General features: G+C 42.2%; 2 protein-coding genes across 21 annotated transcripts in view; one reads left to right on the top strand and one right to left on the bottom strand.

The window, feature by feature from the left end:
• The window catches only part of baz2ba (bromodomain adjacent to zinc finger domain, 2Ba), a 66,677-nt gene extending 64,427 nt beyond the window's left edge, over window positions 1–2,250 (bottom strand). For 17 of the 19 annotated variants that reach the window (XM_035169496.2, XM_035170410.2, XM_035169650.2 and 14 more), the window contains exon 1: window positions 1,944–2,250. The gene's annotated coding sequence lies outside the window, so the exon portion shown is untranslated. The remainder of the gene's footprint in view (window positions 1–1,943) is intronic. The other 2 variants (XM_047340107.1, XM_035170573.2) reach the window with 1 other exon arrangement.
• Window positions 2,251–16,708: 14,458 nt separating this feature from the next.
• Window positions 16,709–24,954, top strand: marchf7 (membrane-associated ring finger (C3HC4) 7). 2 transcript variants are annotated; one of them, XM_035152770.2, is made up of 11 exons: window positions 16,709–16,859; window positions 19,451–19,650; window positions 20,803–20,949; window positions 21,106–21,265; window positions 21,436–21,621; window positions 21,714–22,920; window positions 23,038–23,204; window positions 23,278–23,381; window positions 23,633–23,737; window positions 24,057–24,105; window positions 24,276–24,954. In XM_035152770.2, exons 2-11 carry the CDS (start codon window positions 19,468–19,470, stop codon window positions 24,365–24,367), a joined length of 2,400 nt encoding a protein of 799 aa, XP_035008661.2. In that variant the 5' UTR covers window positions 16,709–16,859; window positions 19,451–19,467; the 3' UTR covers window positions 24,368–24,954. The 2 variants fall into 2 exon arrangements, with proteins under 2 accessions (XP_035008661.2, XP_035008651.2); XM_035152760.2 differs by lacking the exon at window positions 16,709–16,859 and adding an exon at window positions 19,164–19,366.
• The last annotated feature ends 154 nt before the right edge of the window (window positions 24,955–25,108 follow it).

Raw genomic sequence — 25,108 nt, 5'->3', positions numbered from 1 at the left:
TCAAACTGCTTACGGGACATGGGGAAGAAAGTGAGATCAAGTCAGTTGTTTTGTTTTTTTTAAAACTCTGATGGGGAGGGTTGATCGCAATGAGCCAAAATATCATCTCCTGTTAAGATGGACGACAGGAATTGAATAAGGTCACCGTTTTCCAGTCAGTGGATAAGAGGAGCCTCCTGTCTAAACTGTTGCAGTACAGCTTAGCCAGGGATGATTCAAGTGTGTGCGTGTGTGTGCGTGCAACAATGAGTGTGCACAACCTGTCAATCAATCACACATCAATTCAACTTTGTGTAAACAAACACTGCACCATTTGCCAACAGACGTTTCTTTGCAGGACAATAAATAGTGTGGTTGCCATCACACAATTATTTCAAACAACTTTGGGATTCAAAGCATTTGGCAGTGACATCCACTAATATATTGAAATATTTTAATGCTGTCCTTCCCTTAATAGGATTCCTGGTAATTAAAATCCTTCCTTTCTTCCTCCCTTGCCTCTTCTCTTCCTCCCTCCCTCCCTCCTTCCTCCTCCTCCTCCCTCCATTCATTCATGTGCAATTGCAGAGATAAACAAAAAAGCAGCAGTGACTAAAACGCTGAACCCCCCATTTTCACATTGTCCTCTTTAAAAAAAAGACACTGTGATGCTTTTATTCAATTGCGACTGAAACCAAAACACCAGCATCTGTGCAAAAAAACACCAGCACCCTGACCTGCAGCTCGCCTCATACATTTGTCTAAAAACACCAACACGTCCATCTTCTGATGTATAACACGAGTCTAAATCATCTCCGATAAACCATCAACCATCTTCAACGTCCCTTTAAAAACCAACGCACAGGACGCGATGTTGTGTGTTTTTTGTAAAAAAAAAAAAGTATTTTAAAAACTTTTCGTAAAACTTGCGAAGAGGAGGAGAAAAAAAAAGCGTGGATCCATTTCCTTTAAAAGTGTGTTTGTGTGAGTGTGTGGGGGGGGGGGAGAGGGGGACGGTAGGGGTGCTTCAGAGGGGACGAATTTAAAATAACCAAGATGGCGAGAGGCTTGTTGTTTCGGAAGGGGCAGGGGGGGAGAAAAATGGAGGATATTGTAATATACACAAAGGGATAAATGTCGACCACTCCGGCCGCCGCCTGCGTCGCCTGCTCGGCTCGAGGAAGCGACCGCGGCGGCGGCAGCAGCAGCAGCTCCACCACCGGGCCGGCAGGCGAGCAGTGCGGCTAACAACGCGGAAAAAACTCCCGAGCGTTCTCCGGAAAGACGGAAACAAACACACAAGATACATGTTTACAACACGTCCAACCGTGTGGGGGGGTGTTGTGTGTTCGCTGCTGCTAATTGTTTGTGTTTGCGGGCTGGAGGGGCCATTAGAGCGGATGGGTTTTAAACGGACGAGCGAGGACCAGCGGCGGTCGCCTCGCACTTCCACCTCCCCCCTCTTCTCCTCCTCCTCCTCCTTCCACATGTCTCCTCTCTCCGCGGAAATACGCTAAAAAACACCCCGCAACAACTGCGCTTCCACACGGCCACTGCACGCGACACGACCCGGCGAAGCGTTCGAGAGGAAAAAGTTGAATTCCTCCAGCGGTTTTCAAAAAAGACAAGTTAGCGGACACACAACAACCCGCAGAAAGGGGGAGAAGAGAAGGGACACAAAGACGGTTCCCACTATCGGGTCACCCGGAGGAAGAGGAGCGGAGAAAGCACGCAGACCGACCGGCGCGGGGGGGGTAAACTTTGCCGTTCGGCGTCGGCCGTGTCACCGACTAAGTGCTGGAGGAAATACCGAGAAAACTACGTGATAAAACGCGGAGAGGAGCGGAACAGAAAAAGAGAGAAGAAGCGACGGCAGCTCCGTGCGCAGCTTCTTCCTCTATCCGCGATGGGGCTTCAAGGGAAAAAAGAAAAAAAAACAGCGTCAGAGGAAATAAAACACTTACCTTGTTTTTAGTTTCGACACTTTACTTAATGTCCAACGTGGGGCTTTCTCTTCTTTTAAGCTCTACTAAACACTTCGGCTCGGTCTTCTTCCTGCTTCTCGCCTCTTTTTTTCCTCCTTTAGCTTGTGGAAGAGGTCGGGGACGAATGATAAAGAAGGGAATTGGGCAGTAATTGAGTCTCGGCGTGTGTGTGTGTGTGTGTGTCTGTGTGTGTGTGTTAGTTACTAACAGCAGATTGAAGGAGACTCTTCTCAAGGTTTATTCAGCTCCACTTCAAGGAACCGACCTGACGTCAGCTCACTACCGCCACACAAAGAAAAACTTATTATTTGTGCAGCGGCCGCGGAAACGACGGATCCTTCTCTCGTTGACCGTCCTCACTTCTTTTTTTTTTTTTCTTTTAAAGAAAAACCTGTCACATCGATGCAACTTTTATTTATTTATCCGTTTGTTTCGCGTCTTGTCCGCGGACCTCATGGCGATGATCGGGCCACCAGTGCGAACACATGACATAATAAACAAACATGAATAAATACATAAACACGTTTTTTTTTTTGTATGCGTTTGGTTTTTCATTTTGTAAAAGAATATAACTTTATTATCACTTTGATTAATTACTGGTATGATGCATGTTCTGGTTTGAATTTCTGATCTAAGAATAGAGGATTTAATGGAGCTGCAACGATTACTTGGTTTATTGCTATGAGTAAATTAATCAGCAGCTATTTTTAATTTTTTATCCAGAATTGCTTTTTTCACAGATATTTTTGGGAACTGTTTGGTGGATAAAACAAACACCAATCCTGACTTTTCACTATAATCAAACTGATAATAAAAAAATAATAACTTAGATTAGTCGGTAACACTAAATTTCTTATGTATTCTTTTCCAAATGTGCTGTAAGAATAAAGTTCAGTATCACGATAACCTGGAAAAGGACAATGTTTGGCATTTTGCATATGAAATGTTAACAGAATCGTCAAAATAGCCATTGATAGATCTTATCTATCTATTGATTATTCGATTAAAAGGTTTAAAGCCTTATATTAGAGACACTGAATGCTCAGTTGATGTTGGACTAAGGTGCAGCTCACACTGATCAACTCTGTCAGAACTCTGACATGTTTTAAAAGCCAGAATGTGATATTATCATGTACACATCAGGTACTAAACACAGGCCGACCACTGAAGGACAATATTTGGCATTTTGCATATTAAACAATAACACAATCTTCCAAAATAGCCATTGAGTTGATTTTCTATCTGTTGATTATTTGAGTAATGGTTTAAACTCTCATATTAGACGCGATGAATTGATGTTGGACTAAGGTGCAGCTATAACTGATCAGCTCTGTCAGAACTGTGAGATGTTTTCAAATCCAGAATGTGATATTATCATGTACACATGAGGCACTAAACGCCGACTGACCACAATATCAAAGCAGGTAACCGGCTCATGCTGTGTCTGATTGCTGCGAGTGCAAGATAAACAGTCATTTTTCCATTTCCCTTCAGAATCTCGATCCGTCTATTTATCCGACATCAGTAAAATCCCGGTTTCATGAATGAACTTACAGTCGTTTCACAGCACTGAGCCACCGAAATCCCCCCATGTGTATCACTATTAACTGACCAAATGAGGATGGCTCAGAAATACATGATCAAACAAACACAAATCAGACAGATAACTCAGGCTCCAAAATGAAGGCATTTGCCAAACACACAGAAAAAAAACACAACAACACAGAAATGGGACAGATCTTCCTCGGGATAGGATCAATACATTGCCTGGCAAAGACGGCCATCTGTGCCTAATTGTATGCTTTACCTCCTCTTCTGAACACACAATAAGCAACAGGCTGAACGCAGGCCCTCTGACCCAGACTGGGTTTCCAGACGGGGGAAGATTATTTCATTCAACTGGAAAACAACAAGGGGGTGGGCTGGAGGGGCGGTGGTGGTGGTGTGTTTTTTTTTGTTGTTTTTTTTTGCAGATGGGGTGGGTAACTGTTCTTATGATGCCCCACCCTGATGAGGATGGGTCACCAGGAGCCGCAGCCAACTGGTGTGTCCCATCACCAGTGGCTGTACACACTTTAACAGGTATTATACAGGATTAACAAACTGTCGGCTGTTAGTTTATAGATACCTCATAAATCACACGCAAACAATGAAGCCATTGTTAGCAGCGTGATGGAGTGTTGGTTTACGGGCACATTCATATTAATGCTTCATAAACATTATAAATGACCATAAAGGCAAATTATTCTCTCTTCCCCGATCGGCTGTTATGTCACGACGTCCACAAGCATCACCCGAACTTTCTTTGCTGATACATGCATAGAATGTATCTACACACATTTAAAATAAAGATAAGAAGAATAGGTGGGGTTGGGGTGGGGGTCTGATAAAACATGCACGGTCACCCGAGTTTGTCGGACGGACACAGAACCCCTTATTCAGCTTGTGCTGTGCAGTTAAAGCCATTTTATAAGCTCGCTCTCCATGTTCTTTGGTCATTGATTTTTCTCTCTGCCCCTTTCCATTACCTGTTGAGATGGGGGGTTTTGCTCTTCTTCACACACACACACACACACACACACACACACACACCACACACACGCACACACGCACACACGCACACACGCACGCACGCACGCACACAATCCTCTCTATCTGTCTCTCTAGCCACTGGCACCCTGGTGTATTTCTCCATCTCCTCCGCCTCTTGTTGCAGGGATGACAGGCCATGAGGAATGACAGTGGCTCTGTTTGTCATACAGTAGCAGCGAGAAGCAAGGATTTTTAATTGCATTGGAGAATCTTCATTAAAGAGAGCACATGGGGGCGGGAATATGGGGAGAGGGCTGCATGGGGTGGCGTGGTGGGGCACTCTGAGCATCGTCATTAGGAGAAGGCACGAGCAGCGTGGAAGGGTGGGCCCTCTTTGCATGCACACTGAGAATGCCTGCCGTACCTCGGTCATTTGTAACATAATAAGTGCCAGCACAATGACTGCAATGCGAGAAAGCACACCACAGGGAAGAGAAGGGGGAAGGGAGACAGCATGTCTGTCTAAAAGAAGGACTTTTTTTTTTGTCTTGATTAGAAAGTATAATGAGCCACTAAAGAAACAGGAAAAAAAAAGATCTCTCCTGAGACTGATGGAAAACAAATTAATCTGGTGATTTGGATTTAATTATTATTTTTCTATTAGTTCACCATGCAAAGACAGGGACAGCCGTCAGAGGCGAGGAGCTGTGCTTGCATTTATTGATTTTTGCCCAGACACATTCAGGGAATACAGATTCATCTGCTCTCCTCCCCACACAATCCACTATGTGGGATTCCATTAACACAAGAAGCTTCCAGCAACTCTGAGATGTTTAATTTGAACACCATAAATGGAGCTTAAAATAGTGTTCGCACAGAAGAAAAGTGGCCTAAGGAAGTCTTTTCATGCAATTGAATTAGGTCTCACTTATTGTTGTGACCCACATAATAAGTATTAAATAAACACCCAATAAATTCAATTAAGACAATGTTCTTCTGTATAGAATGAGTCGAGCGCAATTGTTCCTCCCTGCCTGCGACATCTTACACTTGTGAGTTTAATTTAATCTTTTGTTTTGGATTAATATAAGAACCCTGCAAAAAGGGAACTGTAATTATTCCCATCCATGTAGTGTCTTCTCTTTGTGGCATCCTTTCAATACATCAGTAGTCTTGAACACAATGCCTTGTGAGATGTAATGATTTGCAAAGTCAATGATTTGAACTGCCTGTGTGATTAAAGCACGGGGGACCAATTTGCGCCTGCTATATGTAGAATATCGGTGTGCCTCAAGGAACACTCATATTCTCTCGCTGACATAAAATTCAGCAATTATGTCAGATGAGCACTGTTATTGATCGCTATCGCACTATCTCTTAGTGAAGAAAAGGGGGTTTGGCTTCACCCAATTATAAATATTCTGGAAGCCCAACCACACCTATGGCGTATGGGAATCAGTGTGACAGTGAAATATGCATTAATCCTTGACCTTTAACCCCAGGGACATCTACCGGAAGCAGGTTAATGGATGTTAGAATTGGTTTTGTGGCACAAATGTTTTAAGCGATCCCATCGTCAGCCTTTCAGCTTTCAAAAAGAAAAGTGCCTTTGAGTAAACACACACAAAATGAACTATAGATAAAAAGCGATTTGACAAATCAACTAAACAATGTTTTACATGCAAGGCTGAGGAACAAGCCCCTGCACAGCCGAAGCCAGTGCACTCAGAGAGTGTTTATTGTGGTGAATGTAACTGAGCAGAACCCTCTGTTGCATGATGTAATACACAGAAGGGAGAAATCATCATAATAGCAGAGTAGTAGAGTGAGTCATTCGTTGATGAGGTACATTCACACTGTCATTCAGTGAGGAGATGCAGTCTGTGTGCACATGTTGTCAGTGTGTGACTGATGGCGAAAGAGAGGCAGGGAGAGGGAGAGAGAGAATTAGTATGTTCCTTTTCTGGGAATGAGGAGTCATTTGTGCCAGGAAAGTGGAGAAACAAGTCCCAGCCCTTCAGTGATGCATCTCTCCACGAAGAATGAGATCACAAGCAAATGTCACCCCAACCTGAGCAAAGCCAAACGACCTTGAATCAAACAGAAACACATCTTTATCCACATCAGTGTGTACACATACACACGCACGCACCACGCAAAATGTCAGCAGATTTTCCATTTGCTGAATCTGCGCATAAGTGCAGGGGTTTAGCTTCGATAATCAACCTAGTATTTTCCTTCCAGCCGACATGAATATCACCCTGAAGGAGCCCTACTGTTAAATACTGTTAACTACAGTTAACTGAGCACTTACTTTTTATAGTTTCATCAAGTTAAAATTGAAGTGGCATGTAATTTACCCCTCAACTCATGGGCCTGACAAAAAGAAAGAAAAGATCAAGAAAGAAATGCAAACAGGAAAAACTGATAATAGTTAAGTGACAGTTTGTCTTATTGTGCATTATGTGACAGACTGAGGGGATTTTTATTCAAGGAAATGACTTTCACACTCGAAGGAATTTCAAGCTTCAGTGCTTTACTTTATCAAGGTTTACATACAACGAGCTTTGATTTCTGTCCACTGCAGCCGGCGAACGCACATCTGTGACACAAGAGAATACTTTGGGAGATAAGCGAATGCACTTTCTTCCCCCTATTATCATAAGTTCGGTTTTGCTGTGTTCGTCTCACTTCTCTGACCCACATAGAAAGCGCGAGTTTAGTTATCACCGTTGTGCAGTTGTGACACCGCGTCGGCTTGTTTTGCTTTTTAATTTTCTTACAACCCAGTTTACATGGTCTGTTATACATAAACACACAAACATTACTTGAATAATGCATGGTCATTACCTGGAGGAAAAAAAAGAGACATTATTGGGATTCCATGGAGACAGAACTGCTTCACCACTAGTGATTTGTAATGCAAAGGTAAGCTACGAGATTCCACTCAAATGCTAATCCACAGGAGGCTCTCGGCTCATATCGACAGACATCATCACTGGAAACGTCAGTCATCTGAGATTTTACAGTGTTCAGCCTCTGCAGACAGAATCCTTTTTGTTTATTTATTTTACAACTTTGGCAGAGAGTTCCCTGAAAATTTGGATCAAAGCGTAGAAAAGGAAAACAGTTATACACACTGCAACATACTGACAGTGGAACTCGTAACTAATCGCCAATTAGCCATTCTTTGTGCTACATGATCAGCATTTAGTATGAACGCCACTTTCATTTACGACATACTGCGCTCGTGAATGGGAATGGGAATTTGGGATTCACTGAAGCAGCATTAGCCCAAATAACACAACAGCACCTATTTTATATGAGAAAATAACATTTAAGACATAGTCACAGACATAAATAAATAGAAATTAGGTGCAGTGTGCAGTGTAACTTCCCCAAATTAAATCCTTAATTGCAAGACAGGCTTTTTAAAAGAAGTGTTTTCATTTTGAAATCAACATTCATGAGGATTCTTCTGAGATTCATCTCACATTTCAACTTCACTTAAAACATAGAAAAGAAACACAACAAAAAGAGCTATTGTCAGTGTGTGTGTGTGTGTGTTGAAAACATAAAAGATAATTGAATCAAATTGCATGGTGAAGAGGATCAGTTTAGTTCAAGGACAGTGGGACAATAACGACATCAATGTATTTCATTCCCTTTAAATACCTCTGTTCAACCTTATTCTGAACACATGTCAAGATAGTGTCCTGCTATTACATGAAAATGGCCGTCGCATTCAGCATCATAACTAGTCAAATCGGACAAGCCTATAATCATAAGAGCAAACCATATTTGACAGGAAATACCCTGATGTGGATACATCAATAATAATAAACAATGAGCACATATATTTGTGTGCAAGGTGAATCAGGCTTTGGTTTGTCCTCCATGTTGATTCTCACAGCTCATATATTAAAGATAAAAAGTCCAGAGTGACATGGATGCTAATGCATTGTATCAAATGTTTCCTATTGTCTAATTATAGACCTTAAAGTCTCATCTAAATGCAAAAATAAATGTCCAGGCTTATACCATGTGAGCTATTTTCAGATGGAGAGCGTCAAGGCTATCAGAGAAAAGGGACGAGTTTTCCCACTGATGTGGATTTTTTTAAATATATGAAAAATCTAAGCTCTTTTCCGTAAAGATATAAAGTATGACTTAAAGCGCTGTAACACTGTTTATATTTGGTTTAACTTGAAAGATTTCTGTTTAATCCATGGTGCTAGATTAGAAGATATAAGTGAAAAATAGCTGTAATATAACTTAGAAACATTAATGTTCAAAATAAGATTTAATCAGAAATAGCTTTAATTCTGACAATTTAATTGATTCACCGACAACACACCTGCACATTTGACTTCTCTGTGTTTTTAATATTCAGAACAGACCTTTTTGAGTTCTTCCCACATTTTAAATTAATTTTAGGCTTCAGTGCTCAAATATACGTTGAGATTTTTGGAAGTGTCTCAGCAAAATAATCTCGTTTAAGCTGCATCATGAGCTGACGTTTACCTCAGACTGTTTTAGAGAGCGGCATCCAAAAACTCCGACTGCTATTAACAAGAATGGAGTTGGCTATGTGGGATTTTGAGAATTCATATGTGTTATTATAAAATCAGGGCATTAGTAAATACCAATTATTAATTTGTCTCAGATCCTCAAGGGAACCAATTCAATATAAAAGACAAGTGCAAGAGGAACTTCAACAATAAAACCCACCATATAAAAATAGAGGAGAGAAATATACAATATTATCTGTGTGCTTGGGGTGACAGAAATCTGTGATGCTGAAGTCAGAGCGTGTTAACATCTGTCTGTCAGCCTGTCACACCTGCACGTTCCAAAGTTTCATTATGAATCATTTCTGCTTGACTGAAGCCTTAAAGCACGAAGGTGTCAAACACAATCTCATGAAAATTAAATATATGTTTGTTGTGCGCAGTAATGATCTCATTTACAGTGATACAAGTCTTTAAATGCCCATTTAGCCTATAGAATTACCATTCAAACTAAATACAGACTTATTTGTCCCCGGAAGCCAATTGCAATTAATTTTACACATAGTAAATGTGCGTATGTCGTATCAATGTGACAGTGCGTGTTTGTGTTAATTTAATAATTAACCGTTTATATTAATTTCTTTGATTGGAAAAATAAATGATTCAACAGACATGTTCACACTGAACTGGAGTATTTATCCAGCTGGGCCGGACGAGCGATTAGTTACTGAATAACTATGAGTGAAGCAGTAAAGGTCTGATGTTAGTGAAGGTAAATACACATCTTGGTTACACTGAGGCCTGTCGAGCAGAAACTGTTTTCCAGCACAGATACGGGTCCACCTTTGACCAAGAAAAGAGGGATATACTGGAAATACTGAATAAATCATTTGTTTAATGAAAAATGAAACAGACCGAGACAAAAGAGTCCGGACCACGAGGTTAAGAACACGTCCGCAGACGTTCACCAGACTGCTCAGATGATCTATTTGTTGACGAGCATCTGAACGTGGTCTTCGGTCGGCCTGTGGGGGTGGTCTTAAGACGGTTTTAGGACTAATGAAAACCGGCCCTGTGTTAATTAATACTGGCAGGCCACTGTTCCTCCTTTCAGTGTGCAGGCAGACATTTTGGCCTGCCCTCAGTGACGCCCGGTCAAAAATAGGGCACCACACCGCACAGTAATGATCACAATGGTGACATCATCTTCGCCTTCAATGAGCTCTCCCCTCAGAGCTCCTCCGAACAAAGAGCAGCAGGCATGCAGGGGAGGGAGGCAGATGTCACTTTGTGTCTGGGGAACATTAAGACCAACAAATGTTCTTTGAATCCTTGGAAATGCGTTTGAGCCTTTAGTGGTTAGGGTGAAACACTGCTAAAAGTCACGGGCTCCCTCTCATCCGGTAATCAGGTGTATGATTTTTCATTTTGTCCGCAGAACATTTGAATCTCAATTAAAAAATGTACCCTGATAGGATAAGGGCTTCATTTATTATCATTACAGACTAATGTGTTGATTATTTTCTTGATTCATTGATAAGATGTTTGGTCCAGAAAATGTTGATTTGTGTTTCCCAAACCTCAAGATACCCTCCTCAAATGTCGCTTGTCATTAGAGGAGCGAAGAAACCAGAAAATATTCACGTTTAAGAAGCTCAAACAGAGAATTTTTACTTTTTTCATTTAAAAAAAACAATAAATCTAGTGCTAGATGACTGATCGATTAATCGTTGCAGCCCGAGATAGGATTTATGTTCAGAGCAAAGCTACAGAGAAGTGAACCACAAGTAGTTCACTTTGTAGATGGTGCCCCCTCAAACATGTAATGTAAAGTGTTAACACATGTGGCCTTGCATTTGATCCGTTCACATGTATGTTTCCAGTCCTGTGTTTGAAGCAGGATCATACACTCTTAAAATACCAGTTCACCATCAAGTGAACAAAGAGTTCCTAAATTACCAAAGTGCAAATAATAACTGATAAATGTCTGTTGTCAAGTTAACATGAGATGATCTTAAAACGGAGATATTGCACTGTAAGCAAACAACCAAACTCCATACAAAACAAATCTTTGGCCGCATTTAGCCTCTGGTTTGTTGTTCTACACCGTTTCTTAACCTTCAAAACATATCTCTTGAGGTTCCTGCACACACAAAACAGGAAATTCCCTCAGGGACAGCAACTTATAATATGTGCTCAGAGCTTACTCAATTCTGCTGTGTTGTGTTTTTGTTTCCATGAATGTTCCGTTTGATTCGAACTGGAAATAACTCACAACCTCAACCTAGATGCTGCCTCCTCGAGGTCTCTCAGAAGGCATAGACTCTTGCTCTTTGTGCTGGTGAAGACACTGGGCTTGTATTGTAGTTCTCCTATAAACCGGCCTTTGTGGTATTCATGTGTCTCCACAAACAGAGAGAGAGAGAGAGAGAGACAGAGGGAGAGAGAGGGAGGAAGGGAGACGGAGGGAGGGAGAGCGAAAGGAAACAGATTCTCAAGATCTGGACAAGCCGTGGGAAAAGAGGGGTCTTGTAGAGGAAAAGCAGAAATGTCTCAGGACATTCCTTTGTGATTACACAGTGCTGGACAAATCCAGACATTCTTGCACTTTTTTTCCTCTCCTGTGTCTTCAGGCTCAAGTTAAGGTTAATATCATGAGTCGCGTGTAAACATCAACACCTCTGTATTCTCGTAAAACTTGTGATTTCGAGTTTCTCGAGCAATTTGGTTTTGATAAATTGGAAAAACTCCCCCACCAAAATGCAATAATGGCCTATTTTTTGTCATACACCATAGGAAACTCTGATGTCGCACCATGCCACCCGGTGCAGCTGCAATAAAAGAACAACACGCTCAGAAAGACAGGTAAGTATCCATCTCATATCCACAGCAGACAAATGAGAAGATTGGAGTGAGAGGGCGGCATTGTGCGCAACTCTCAGGTTACATGCCACTGATCTTGGCTGAGAGAGTTAGCTGCCCTCAGTGGAAAAAAAAAATGTTCCTCCCTTGTCACAGCTAGCATGAATGAGAAACAACTCCAAGGAATGCTCCATTATCGTCCTATCAGCAGCACTGGGGGGAAGGAGAGCTTGTAGTCTCTCTTCATGTTGCAGTGGAGAATCATGTGTCTGAAGGAAGAAGGAGTAGTGGGGTGGTGGCGGAGGGGGTGGCATTGGCCTACAGACCCACAAGTGGATCGAGCAGCCTCCTCCCCAACTCACCAGACCTTGCACTTCCTCATTTGTCTCGGTCATGTGTCCTTTTTGTCAGCAATTAATCTGCAGCGCGGCCCTCCTATATTTATCCCCTTTCGCTCTCTGTTTCTCCTTCACCTCTTGTTGTGTTAGCCTTGGGTAGATTTACACTTGGTTTGATCACCGTTCGCCGCCGCATACGTGCAACTAATAATGGATCGCTGGCCCTTTTAAGTGCTGCATTTCACCGAGCATGATGAGTATCTTGTTGACCTTCACGTTATTATGCATCTGCTGTATAACAGCGCTCCCCCCCTTCGCTCCAAACTGACCTTCCTGGACCCTCACACACTTAACATGAATTCCGCGTGTTGCAGCAGTTTTAAATGATACATTGATTTTACTCCGTAGGAAAAAAAGGAAAAACGCAATAAAGCCTGTATCTGCAACAGGACAACAAAAAGTGCTCATACTTATCTCTGATCAATGCTTCCTGAGGTCTGCTGAATTAGATGTTAGAGTATGCAAATCAAATGAGTGCCCCTAATCCTGGATTTACCGTGATGATGGGATCTACAGTGCCTTTCAAAACAATTATTCAAATCAATCTAATTAAACCTGTTGGAATTGGCTTTAATTGCCTCCCCGACTAAACAAACACCAAGTTCTGGCATGCAAATAATAGTGAAGCTCCACTGCCTCTTCAAAAGGCTGTGGGGAGGAAAAGCGTGAACTACAGTGCCTCTCAGTGGCTATTAGCCTCCTCTGTCTTTTATAATGACGTCACCCCTGGACAATACTGTGTGTGTCTACACACTGTGTGGGTTTGTGTGCCATTTAAAGAATCAGATTTGGTTAAATACTCCAAAAGCTTTTATCTCTCACCTGTGGCTCTCACCAAACACACATACTCCCCTATTTACGATGACTATTAATTTTCAGACTGTAACATGTGAGATTACTGATGTTGTATTGTTCTCACTGTCCAAACCGTTACAGAGCAGGTTTGACCAGAATTAAAAACACAGCATTTTTATACACGTCATCATATCCCCTAAGATTGCAGATCTTTATCGGTTTCACTTGTGCAGGATTTGAGATATCCATCTCTGAATAATTAATAAATGATATATCATGATATTTAATGTGTGTTGGTAAAAAATAAACACAAACAAATGCTCTACATAATCCACAGATAAACCACAGACTATTATAAAACAGGTTTCATTAAAAAATACTTTCTTTTGAAGGAATACTCTGTAAAGACAGTTCATTGTTTTCTCTGGATGTGGATCACTCTGCTCCAAATCCTAGAAGGAGGTTTTTTTTCCTGTGTTCGTGAATCTTGTTATGTATTTGGCATTTGTTCAGCGCTGCCGGGAAGCATTTAAGTAGCTGTAAGCAAAGTTTTCACTTATTAATTTTGACTTGTATTTACAATGTCTTCCTTGGGGCGGTCTTTTGAAAATGTCAGGATGCCATGATGCACATAAGACGCATCAAATGACCCAGTTTAGTCAGAATCCAATGACTGTATGAGATACATATGAGACAGATACTTGATGCTTGGAAAAAAAAAGATCAACATTTAAGCAAAAATACATTTAATTTGAAACTGCTACAATTCAGAGGTTTTAATGGATTTATTCAATTACAATGTCAGTTTCATGGCAGAAAAAAAACGAGGTACTTCAAAAACATATTTTCTGTCTTCTTATATGATGATGACAAATCTATTCATCATCACATAAACTGTATAATTTACTGCCCCCTCTCTGTTGTCATTGTATCTACTAAAATTATATTGTCATATATTACACATGTGGCACATTTTACTATTTTCCCTCACGTCTAAACTGCCCATCACACGAGGTCGGTCTCTGGTGTCAGGTTTATCAAGGTAATCAGACAAAATCATGATAAGATGTCAAACAATGACAGAAAGATCTCATTGCTGTACCACACTGTAAAAAATATAACTAAAAGCATTGTGATTATGACTTTACCTAAGTAAGCAAAGTATTATGCAACATGTGCATAAATATCTACAATAAAAGTGCTCATTCATAACTGCAGAATTTCTAAATTGTTTATTTGTTAGCAGAATTACACAAAAACTACTAAAACATGTAGATATGGATTAAGGAGCAGATCCACGATCTTTTTTTTCACCTGTCAATAGCAACATTTTCGGATATACAACATTGTGTTAACAAGTGTTCATGTTTCTGATAAGTTTGGTTTTAATTAGTAATTTGATATAATAATAACCAGCTGAAACGTGATGATTGACAGCTGAGACTGTCTCACGATTGGTCGAGCATGTGTATCAGCGTGACCTCGGCTCCATTGGGTCCATCCCCCAGTCGCTGATGACTCTGGCTGCAAATGCACAAGATTCATATTTGGGATATTTTGGCTTCATTTGTGGATGTCTGGAGGAAGTCGGCCATCTTTATTTACAGTCTATGAAACAGAAGGACAGCAACAAAACTCAGAGTGAAACCAAATGGTCAATAAAAAGAAAGACTTAAATAAGGTCTTAAACTCCTTATGATATAATAATCTTAAAATAAACAGCAGTCAGTGTTCTGCCTCTAAACGATCTCTGTGGAGGTCATTGATCATTTGCAATGATTCAAAACAACCCCTGTATCAACTAATTTGTCTCTTTTTATACTTACAATAAAAGTTATCACAGATCCACTATAATAATGATCAGGAATTACAACACCTCAGGGTGTTTGCACCCATACAATACCCATTCAATAAAAAACACTATAATGAGTATAAAAAATAGTTGCTGTCGTGATTAATAAAAAAGTAATAATAATAAAAACCAATAATTAAAAGGGTCTCAAACAGCCACAGACACATGGAGAGAACACACACACAAGCACACACACACACACACACACACACACACACACACACACACACACACACACACACACACACACACACACACACACAGAGCACTTTGCTTTACTTTGAGTGGAGGGAGCCTGCAGTCTCCTCATGTTTCTCCATGTTTTTTGTCCTCGGGAATGTGATATCTCAAGACCACCTTGAGGGAATTTCTTCCTACGTTTGATCAGTTGTTACTTGGATTCAAAGATTAACTGATTAGATTCCAGTGGACAACTTCTTGAAGTATTCTAACAAATCGTCACATTATCTTTCTCCAGTCTGCCATTGAGAATTTTGCCTTCCCTGTTGATAATGATGACCATGAATCATTCAGTCTTCTACCGTGTGTAGTACTCACACATACCCCGATCCTTGCTTCTCTCCATCTCTGTTTTTAAATAGTGCTATATAAATAAAGTTTATTTATTTATTCACACCAGTTGCATGTTTAACCATTACCCTACGTGCAGGGGCGACGCGATCTCAGTGTTGACTGACTTCCTGAAAGTCGCAGCTTTACAACAGTTAAGTAAACGCAGGGTGTGTCAGACACGTTGCTTTAATTCCACCACTCAGTAAAATAAAACACATTTACATTTAATCAGACTTCATATTGTTTGTTTCGCGTCACAGTTGAATCTCTAATCTAACCCGGGGACACCTCGGCCCCTGCAGCTGTGTCTCCTAATGCATACGTGAGGCAGGAGGTCTCTCCACCATTAAAATGTTAATGCTAATAACTCTGTTAAAGGTTCAGTGTGTGCGATTTAGGTGAAAGGGATCTATTGGCATAAATTAAATATAAAATAATCCTAGTGATGTTTTCACTAGTGTGTGATCATCTAAATTGTATAAATGGGTGTTTTCTTTAGCCTAGAATTGGCGCTTTATATTTAAATACTTTATATTTACATCGGGAGCCGGTCCTCTCTGCGGAGGTCGCCATGTTTTTTACAGTAGCCCAGTCTGGACAAACTAAACACCTTTTGAGTTTTAATGACAACTGAAGGCGACCACAGGTTCTCTTTCATGTTTGGAAAGGGGAGGGTGAGGTGAGGGGTGTTCGGCTGCAACATGCAACTTCACCACTAGATGTCACTGAATTCTACACGCTGAACCTTTAAAAATGTCCGACGTGTATATATGTTACAGAATGCTTGGTTACATTATAGACTAAGGTTTTGATACAATAATACGTGATCTTTTATACATGATAAATTAGTAATACTTCTATAATACTGTATTTCAGAAGAACTCACCTAAAACAAGCATTATTTTGTTTAACCCCTATATATATATATATATCGGTGGTCCTCTTTGGTGTCCGCTCCAGGAACTGATTTTGAGAGATGTGTCTGTTTATGGTTTATACACACAGTGTTAAACACACAGTGTTATATCTACAGTCCACGGTCCTCACCTGCTAAACGTGAGTGTGTTTATCAGCCCTGTGTCTCGCAGCTGATTGGCTGCCGCGCTACACACGGATCCGTGGGCCACAAACAAAACGTGGACGGAGCACGTGCACGGGGATAAAGAAGCACCTGGAAGCGGTCCTCTCGTGAAGCCACGCCCACCGGGTCGTGACAACCCAGCTGATCTTCCGCGTCGACCCCTGGTGTCGACAGCGTCAACACAGACGCCATCTCTGCTCCTCCTCCTTCTCCTCCTCCTGCTCCTCCTCCTCCACCGTCTGTTGCTGTTGCTGCTGCTGCTGCTACAGCGAAGAACGCGACACATCCAAGGTGAGGCCAAGAGCCGACAGCGCATTAATGTGTCGTGAGCGTTTCACCTGTGTTCATTTGTCACACGTCACCGAAACTGTATCAAAATGAAAAACGCTGCAGCGCCGCCGATGCGCGCAGGAAGTCCCTATTGTCAGCGCACGGATGCTAAGCTAACAGGTTGGCTAACTAACTAGCGAGCTGGCTAAGCTAGCTTACGGCTAACCGAGTTGACAGCTCCTGCCCCGTCGTCGGGACAAACGACAGCTGAGCTGGGTCCCGTAGCACATGTGACCCGTTAAGGCTGGCGGTTTAAAGGGTAAACAGTTTAATAGAGATAGCTTGACTGAGGCTAAATACGCTAAACGACGCGTTTTCCTCCCTGTTAGCTAACGTCATCAGTTAATGATGTTTTGCGGCTGTGACTTGTCATGAAACGTTCAACGGAGAGCGATATATTCAGACAAAAACACGTTTAGAGAAGGAAAATGTTAACGGGGAAAAAATGCTAGGTCACTGTCCATGTTTACTATTGAGGTTTAATTTAATTAATAATTTAAATTCACTTGCTAACTACGGGGTTAAATACGACAACTCACGTTTGGCCTTGTTTTTATTCTGGTGGCTGAAAGACAGATGAAGTAAATGTGAAGTTCGGCCACAACTTCCACATGAATCTACATCTGCTGATGATTTAATTTAATTAAGGCCCTTCCCTGCTTTTATAGGTAATAATGGTTAGTTTAATGATTAGCTCATTAGCTCAGGTTAGTTAAAGACGCAGGGGTTTACTTCCTCAACTTAAATTGAACTATTCTGAGCTGAAATAAACTACTGACTGTCGGTGAAAATGTGGCAGAGATTCACGTTAAACACTTCAAAAGGCCAGTTTCTCTGTTAACTTCCCCATAAAGATCAAATCAGGACCCGAGTAGAAAACACCAGAAGTCACCATCTGGAGAAGTTAAACCAGGAGGAAGTAAAGACTGTTCAAAACACACGAGCTAAGGTTTCACAAATCTGAAACTGTTGCTTAACTTTGGGGTTTTAACAATATCCAGGTTTGATCAATGATAAACACACATCTGGAGTTTTGTTGTCTGGGTGGAGGAGAAGAAGGGAATTTATCCTTTTTTGCTTTGATAAAATAAATGACTATTACATGGGTGGGTTTCAAACAGTGATAAGATTTAAACTACGATGTTTAATCATGTGTTCACTCCTTTAAGTAGTGCAGAAAGTGATCAGCCACTCTGTTATAAGTTAAGCTCGCTTGATGTTACCCCGAAGAGCCATGTTGGAAAATGCAAAGTAAAAACTGATGTCAGCGTCGTGGTTATTTACAGGTCAAGTGGTCAGTTGCCAGTGTTTCCAGGTAAACTGAGCTAAAACTACTGCAACAGCTCCATGCAGGTTCTGTGCACACAGTTGATTTGGGGTCATGGTCATTATGGAGTCTGTTTGTGGCTATAGTTGATTGTATTGCCCTTCTTTTGATATATTGATAGAAACAGGCAATGCATTGGAAAAACATTAGAGATGCATTAAGTATTTCAGGCAAAATAATTCAATAGTAGTAGGGTGTATATCGTGTGTATTGACTACATTCATTTTGGGCAAAAGTACCTTTTCATAAATCTGGTAACGGAGAATATATCTCAGGTGACATATCTGCAAAGAACTTAACATCAGCAATCCAGACATTTTGTGTCAGCTAGTAGTAGTTAACCCTGACAACACACCTCTTTAACCACAATATCAAACATTTTTAGTTTAGTTCTTAGATTAAATGTTGCCCTTTTTAAAAGACTTTTGTTTCTTGAAATTGTTTTAATAGTAAAACATTTGTGTTTTCTCACACAAGGTGTCAGCTCTAGTGGGTGATTATAAAGGTTTAAGTGCTGTGTTGTGGTTTCAAAATGTCTTTTGTTATCAGGCCTTATTTACTGCTGTTCATCTCAGTCGGACAGGCTGCCGGCTTGCTGAGCTATCTTTGACCGCAGGTGCTGTAGCTAATGTCCATGGATCCATATCACAGTTTCACTAACTTTACAACCATATGTCAGAAACTCTTTGCTCTCCCTCCCAGGTCCCAGGCTACATTTGTCTTTCAGCGGATACATCAACTCGAACAAAAAGTAACTTGGATTTTTTTTAAAGTGAGACTGTGCACTGGGTGTAAGATTTAGTATTGCCACTTAATAATTAATGATCCTAGTATCTTGTAACTGTTGAAGAGCATCTAGCTTGCAAAGACCCAGAGTGCATTGCTGCAGTTTGCTCCTTGGTCGTGTCATGTTCATGTGACGGAGTTCATAGTCCCAAAGATAGGCATTGCAACTTTGATACCAAGTCCAGGAAGCAGCATGGTGGCCGGTCTTAGTGTTTACAGACGCACTGTCACGAAATCAGACGTGCGAGCACGGCAGGGCATTTAGCTTGTTCCTTGACAGATTGAGAGTTACTTTGCTTAAGGACTTGCTCGTTCTTGTTACTGGGTGTGGGATAACTGCTGCATTTATAATCAAGTAAGCTTCCTGTTTCCACGCCTCGACCATGCAGTTACAGCAGGCTGCATTGTGTAATGTTATTTTGGGATTTCTTCTCGCAAGGTTCAAAACAATCCACCATGGACTCCAGGTCGCACCGGCTTCCGTTTTGCCTGTCCAGCTCCAGGTCGTCCTACGCGTCCAGTCCAGCGGTCTCCTCCTCGTCCCTGGGCTCCAGTAGACTGTACAGTCGGGAATCGACGCTGAACAGTGACCGCTTCCCGAGGGCTTCATCATCTTATAAAGCAGATCTGGACCAACAGGTAGGATGATGGCACAACCTACAGGGAGTGACTAAAGGCCACGAACCATACACGCTCCCTTTTGTATGAATTCAGTCACTGTATAATCAAATTGACTACACCCCTCCCGTGGTTTACTGTGTTTGTCAGTGTAGATGAACACCAGCTTCATATAAATGAGCCTAAATATGCAAAGGCCATGTATAGTGAGATTATCAGCAGGATTTGTGTCAGGATTTTGTCAGTAACAGTAACACTTGCACTTTTGTGATACAAACCTATGCCATCCCACTGTATCTGTGTTTCTGTTCGACTTGGAGCTTCATCTGCTTGGCTACTGTATTCCACAGAGGACATTCAAGTACTTTTTTTTTTTTTTGACAGCGTCCCTCAGGACCCTGGTACAGTAGCTAACTGCATGTATCAGTGGTGCAGCAGCAGCAGCAGCAGCACTTTGAAGGTCTTTTTTTAGGGCAGCCTAGATTCCTTGGCACATGTTCTGTGTATTTCAGTCCTGCTGCTCGTAAAGGCCCGTCTCAAAAGATAGTGTTACTGTTGGCCTGAGTTCTGTCTGGCTCTTCCTGCTCATTCCAGAACTGTCCGAGCTAGGTGCAAAGACCAGTCCAACGCCCTCCCCTTCAATGGTTTCAAATATTATTGTGTGTACAAGTAAGATTTGATCATTTAAGCTTCTGTTGTTCAGTTTTATATAAAGCACATTGAGTGACATATTATGCTCTGAAAAGTGCTGTATAAATAAAGGTTGATTTTAGGATCAATATTGTTATCCTAAAATACTTCAAACCTGTGTAAGTTTGTCCAACATGAGTCACAGAAAACTGTGTGTAATGTTCGTCAGTTCTAGAGTTACTGGCCTTAAAAGTGACTCTGTAAAATATTTATAGTTATGTTTACATTCAGTGTTTCTCACTAAACCACACCAACATTTAAAACCTGTTGTTTATATATAAATTCACACTTAACAGATATGTATCTCTTGGTATGCTTATCATTTATTCTATCAGTTAATCGCCACTAGTGATTATCCTACTACAAAAATACATGAAAAGAAAAGATGAGCTGTGTTTCAGTGTTTTGAATTATTGTATCACGTATTTGTTCAGACATAAGCACTTACTACAGCCGTGTGTTTTACCTCCTCTCCTTCTGAAGAATGCTCGTCTCCTGAGCTCCACCAGAGACTACAGCGGCTCCGACAGTCGCTCCACCAGCTGGAAGTTACCCACCTCTCTGACGTCCTCCAGCAGGGCTTATGAGCGCCCGTGGACTGAGTCCTCTCTGAGCAGCAGGAGTAAACTGGTACGGAAGCAGGAAAAACATAGCCTGGTCAAATAGATTTACCAAAACATTGATTTGATATTTATATGATAAGAGGATGGAGGAATTTTGCTGATCAGTCATTGAAATATTAATATTATAATTTATTTATTTTTATGTCTGCCTTCAATTTTCTAGAGTGATTCTGGGATCCGCTCAGGCCTGTTGAATGCCAGTGACGATGGTGATTCTAAAAGAGCCAAACTCTCGTACAGCAACAGAGGACTGTACTCGAGAACGTCCAGCACCTCAGTTACTGGATCCACCTATTCCAGCAGTGGGCTTAGCAGTGGCAGAGGTAAATGATGCATAAAAAACTGCTTTTTAAAAATCTACCCTCACTTATCAGTGAAAAAACTCAATTCAAGTAAAGTGAGGTTCTGATCATTCCCATCAATATTAATCTCAATTGGAAAATGAACCCAGAAAACCTCTTAACAGTTTGTTTTGCGCTTGTTTCTTTCACAGGTTTAGGTGAAAAACACAACGACCCGTTAGATTCATCGTGGAGCTCATGTCGTTTGCTCTCGCTGTCGTCGTCTTCCTCCTCGAAGCCGTTGTTGACCAGGAGAGAGCAGGAGGCAAAGTATGAGCCCAGTCTCTCAAGTTTAGGGGAAAGAAGAATGCGGACTCCTGGAGTGGGGTCCTCACTGTGTACGTAGCGTTTATCACTTGACGTAAACACACGCAGAGTTCACGGCCTGATGAAGTACATCGTCACAGTCTCTTCTCTTCATTCTTTTCAGATCAGACAGACAGGGTGGCCTCCACATATGCACAGGGAGCCCGGCCTAAAGAGACTGCCTACTCCTCCTCCTCTTCTTCCTCTTCTGCTGCCAGACCAAGCTCCCTAAATTACCACCTCCCACCCCCCACCTCCCACCGTTCTTCCCCTCCGGTGCGTGACCTGAACAGCAGAACCACAGGCCGTTTCTCGAGCGGCTCATCCACCCTCGGCTCATCCACCCTCCGCTCATCTCAGGAACAAACAAGAACTTCTGATTCCTCCTCAGATATCTCCTCGTCTTACTCCTCTCGAACCCGATGGTACCCCACCCCCCTGGTCAGACCAGAGGCCACGCTCCCTCCAAGGCCGGCCCCCGAAGGTGTTGAGCCAGAGAGCCGCTCCTCCACACGACGCCTCCTGTCCCGTCTATTTTCCCGCCGCTCCAGCCAAGAGTCTTCTAGTGGATCTTCCAGTGTTCGCTCCCTTGACGATGACAGTCCATCAACCGGAGGAGAGTCCGTGGACGGTGACGAGGGAACCAGGATGTCCAGTGTGGACCCTGACGCTGGAGGCTCAGAGACGACCTTGGGCGGCCTCAGGACTCGTAGAGCAGACCTCGCACCTATCCGGGAAAGCAACAGCGATGGTTATCGTAGCAGCCCGGCAGGCTCCAGAATGCCATTGTGGAGAGAGCCTGGTGTTGGCAGTAGTAGTAATACCACCACCACCACCAGCAGCGGTGGAGGCAGCGGCTCCTCCTGGCTTTCCTCCTCTTTCCGTGGCCGCTGCCCCCCCCTGCTCTCCCGGCTCAGACGACACGTGAGGGACGACAGTGCCCAGCCGGCTGCAGAAGAAAGCTACAGCCGTCCACAGCATTTACTGAGGAGGTGGGACAACGTTGAACATAAAGCGACACAGGAAGATGATGATGATGGTGATGATGACGACGACGACGATGATGATGATGAGGACGAGGAGAGTGAAGAGGAAGGAGCAGTTGGTTTAGACGCCTTTGGAGCAGGTCATCCCTGCCGACTCGAGGATGAAACGTTACCTGATCTCGAAGATGGTCCAGTTGTGTTTCCGTCACGTCGCAGAGTCGCTCTGTATGAAAACATTTCAGCTTCTCTGAGTCAGTTGAGGGGTGTTGAAAACCAGCTGGAGGAGCCGAAGGAGAAACCCACCTCCGGTAGGGATCAGGAGAAGCTGCAAAAGATCAAGGAGAGGTAATTATTACTTAATGTCCTTTTTCAAAACTGCACTCTCAAAGTTTTATATATGAAACAGGAGGAAAAAAGGCACTTTTATCAGATGCAGAACTTAATTTCTTTTACCTGCTGTAGGCTGCTTATGGAGTCTGATGAGGAGGAGGGCGACCTGTGCCGAATCTGCCAGATGTGCGAGGAATCGGCCTCCAACCCTTTGATTCAGCCTTGCCGCTGCACAGGCAGTCTGCAGTATGTCCACCAGGAATGCATCAAGAGGTGGCTCCGCTCCAAAATTGGCTCAGGTGAGTAACAGACCTCGGACCAGCGCTCTGTCCTATCAACACAGTAAATGATCATTTCTTTGTTTGGTCTCAGGCACAAACCTGGAGGCCATCACAACCTGTGAACTCTGCAAGCAGAAGCTGCGCCTGAACATAGACAACTTCAACATTCAGGAGTTGTACAGGACCCACGTGCAAGTGAGTAGAAAACATACTTCAAAGAAAAAAAACTAATGAGGCAGATTTTATGACATAATAAAGTGTGTTTTATGATTTGTAATTTTGATGGATTAAAACTATTGGACCAGGTTACTGTTGCACAAATAGATGGATGGAAATTGAGGGACTTTATTTGCGGGTTTCTTCTGTCACACTTTCTAATAAACCTTAAGAAACGAGTCAGTGTGCTGAGGTGTGTGTGTGTGTGTGTGTGTTTTCTTGCTCTGCAGTCAGAATATGACGAGTTCATCAGCAGTGGTCTCTATCTGGTGGTGCTGCTGCATTTCTGTGAACAGAGGTTCTCGGATGTCCTGGGAGCTGTTGACGCAGCAGGGGTGAGAGCGCACACACACACACAACCACACAACCACACACACACAGACACATTTACTAGATTTACCCACAGTGATGATTCAGCACTATGACAGATACTGTTTTTCAACCTTGGCTGAAAGAGCCACTTGAGTTGTGTTGTATTGTATTGTTGTCAGGTTGCATTACTGTGTACAGAGCCTCCTGCTCCTCTCAGTCTCTACTCATGTTGGCTCTGAACCCTCTCACACACACTGAACCACAGCTTTTCAGATCAATATTAAACTTGTATAACCGTTGACTGCTCCTCTTGAAAAGTGAACTCTTCCCTTTCTCACCCAGTTATTCAACCTGGTGAGAATCCTTCACGAACACATGGACAATCTTGAAAGTATGTGTCCTCCTCTCCTGTGGTTTTGTATTTGTTGAAAGGCAGTAGTCATTTGCTGCCAGGGGGATTTTCGGTGTATTGCAGTTTACTGTGTATCCCTCACTTATGAGTTACCGTTGTTGTATGGATTCTGTGGCTGCAGACTTTGACTTGAGGTGTCTGGGTTGCAGGTCCTCATGGAGAAAGTGACGGGGAGGTGCACGACAACCGGCCGTCTATCGAGTTTTCTGACCTGGACGACGATCTCGAAGAGGATTATTAATTCTGTGAATGTGGTGGAACGAGGATAGAAAGTGGGTCAGGTGATGAGAAGTTGCAGAGCTGCTCCACACCACACGGTAGCTCACCCACCCCCCCCACACACACACACACACGCTTCGACGTCGTCACGCTCATCTGAGATGCAAGAGAGAAACGCCAAGTGCACAGACGCACGCACGTCTTGCCTTTCGTCGCAGGTGGCTTTTGCAAATATGCAAACTTGAATTGAACCAGTGTGTAAAAAAACATTCTTGTCTGGACACCACTGTACATGTCTATGAGAGTGCACTTTATTCAATTATAACTAAATGAAAATGCAAGTCTTTTTAACTGTTCTACCACAAGTGCTTTAATGTTGATATAAGGTTGATGTAGTGTAGAGTTGTGACGGTAAGATTTTCAGAGAAGAACAGAAAAGTGGTGATTGTGTACTTTTGTTGTCTGTTTTTCCTCTGATTATTATTTCCACTGAGACTGTTGAAAAAAAAAAAAACTAAAACTTCATCTTTGTTTCAGTGTCTGAAATGCTTTATGTACAAATCTAGTTTCATGCTTTTAATTTTGGAAATAAAGATTGAATGGACTGATGTTTTTTTGTTGTCTCTTTTTTTCCATTATATAGATTTTCCATAATCTGATGGTGAAAGCACAACAGACTAAAATGTCTTCACTGATAAGTTGGTCAGTTGGTTGACATCTTGATTTGGCGTTCTACTTCCTGCTCTTATTGATGATTATTGAT

This window comes from Hippoglossus stenolepis, chromosome 1, assembly GCF_022539355.2.
Source record: "Hippoglossus stenolepis isolate QCI-W04-F060 chromosome 1, HSTE1.2, whole genome shotgun sequence".
NCBI classification, from domain to species: domain Eukaryota; kingdom Metazoa; phylum Chordata; class Actinopteri; order Pleuronectiformes; family Pleuronectidae; genus Hippoglossus; species Hippoglossus stenolepis.
Note: the sequence above shows the minus strand (reverse complement) of the source record. Positions and strands in the feature narration are given on the sequence as shown.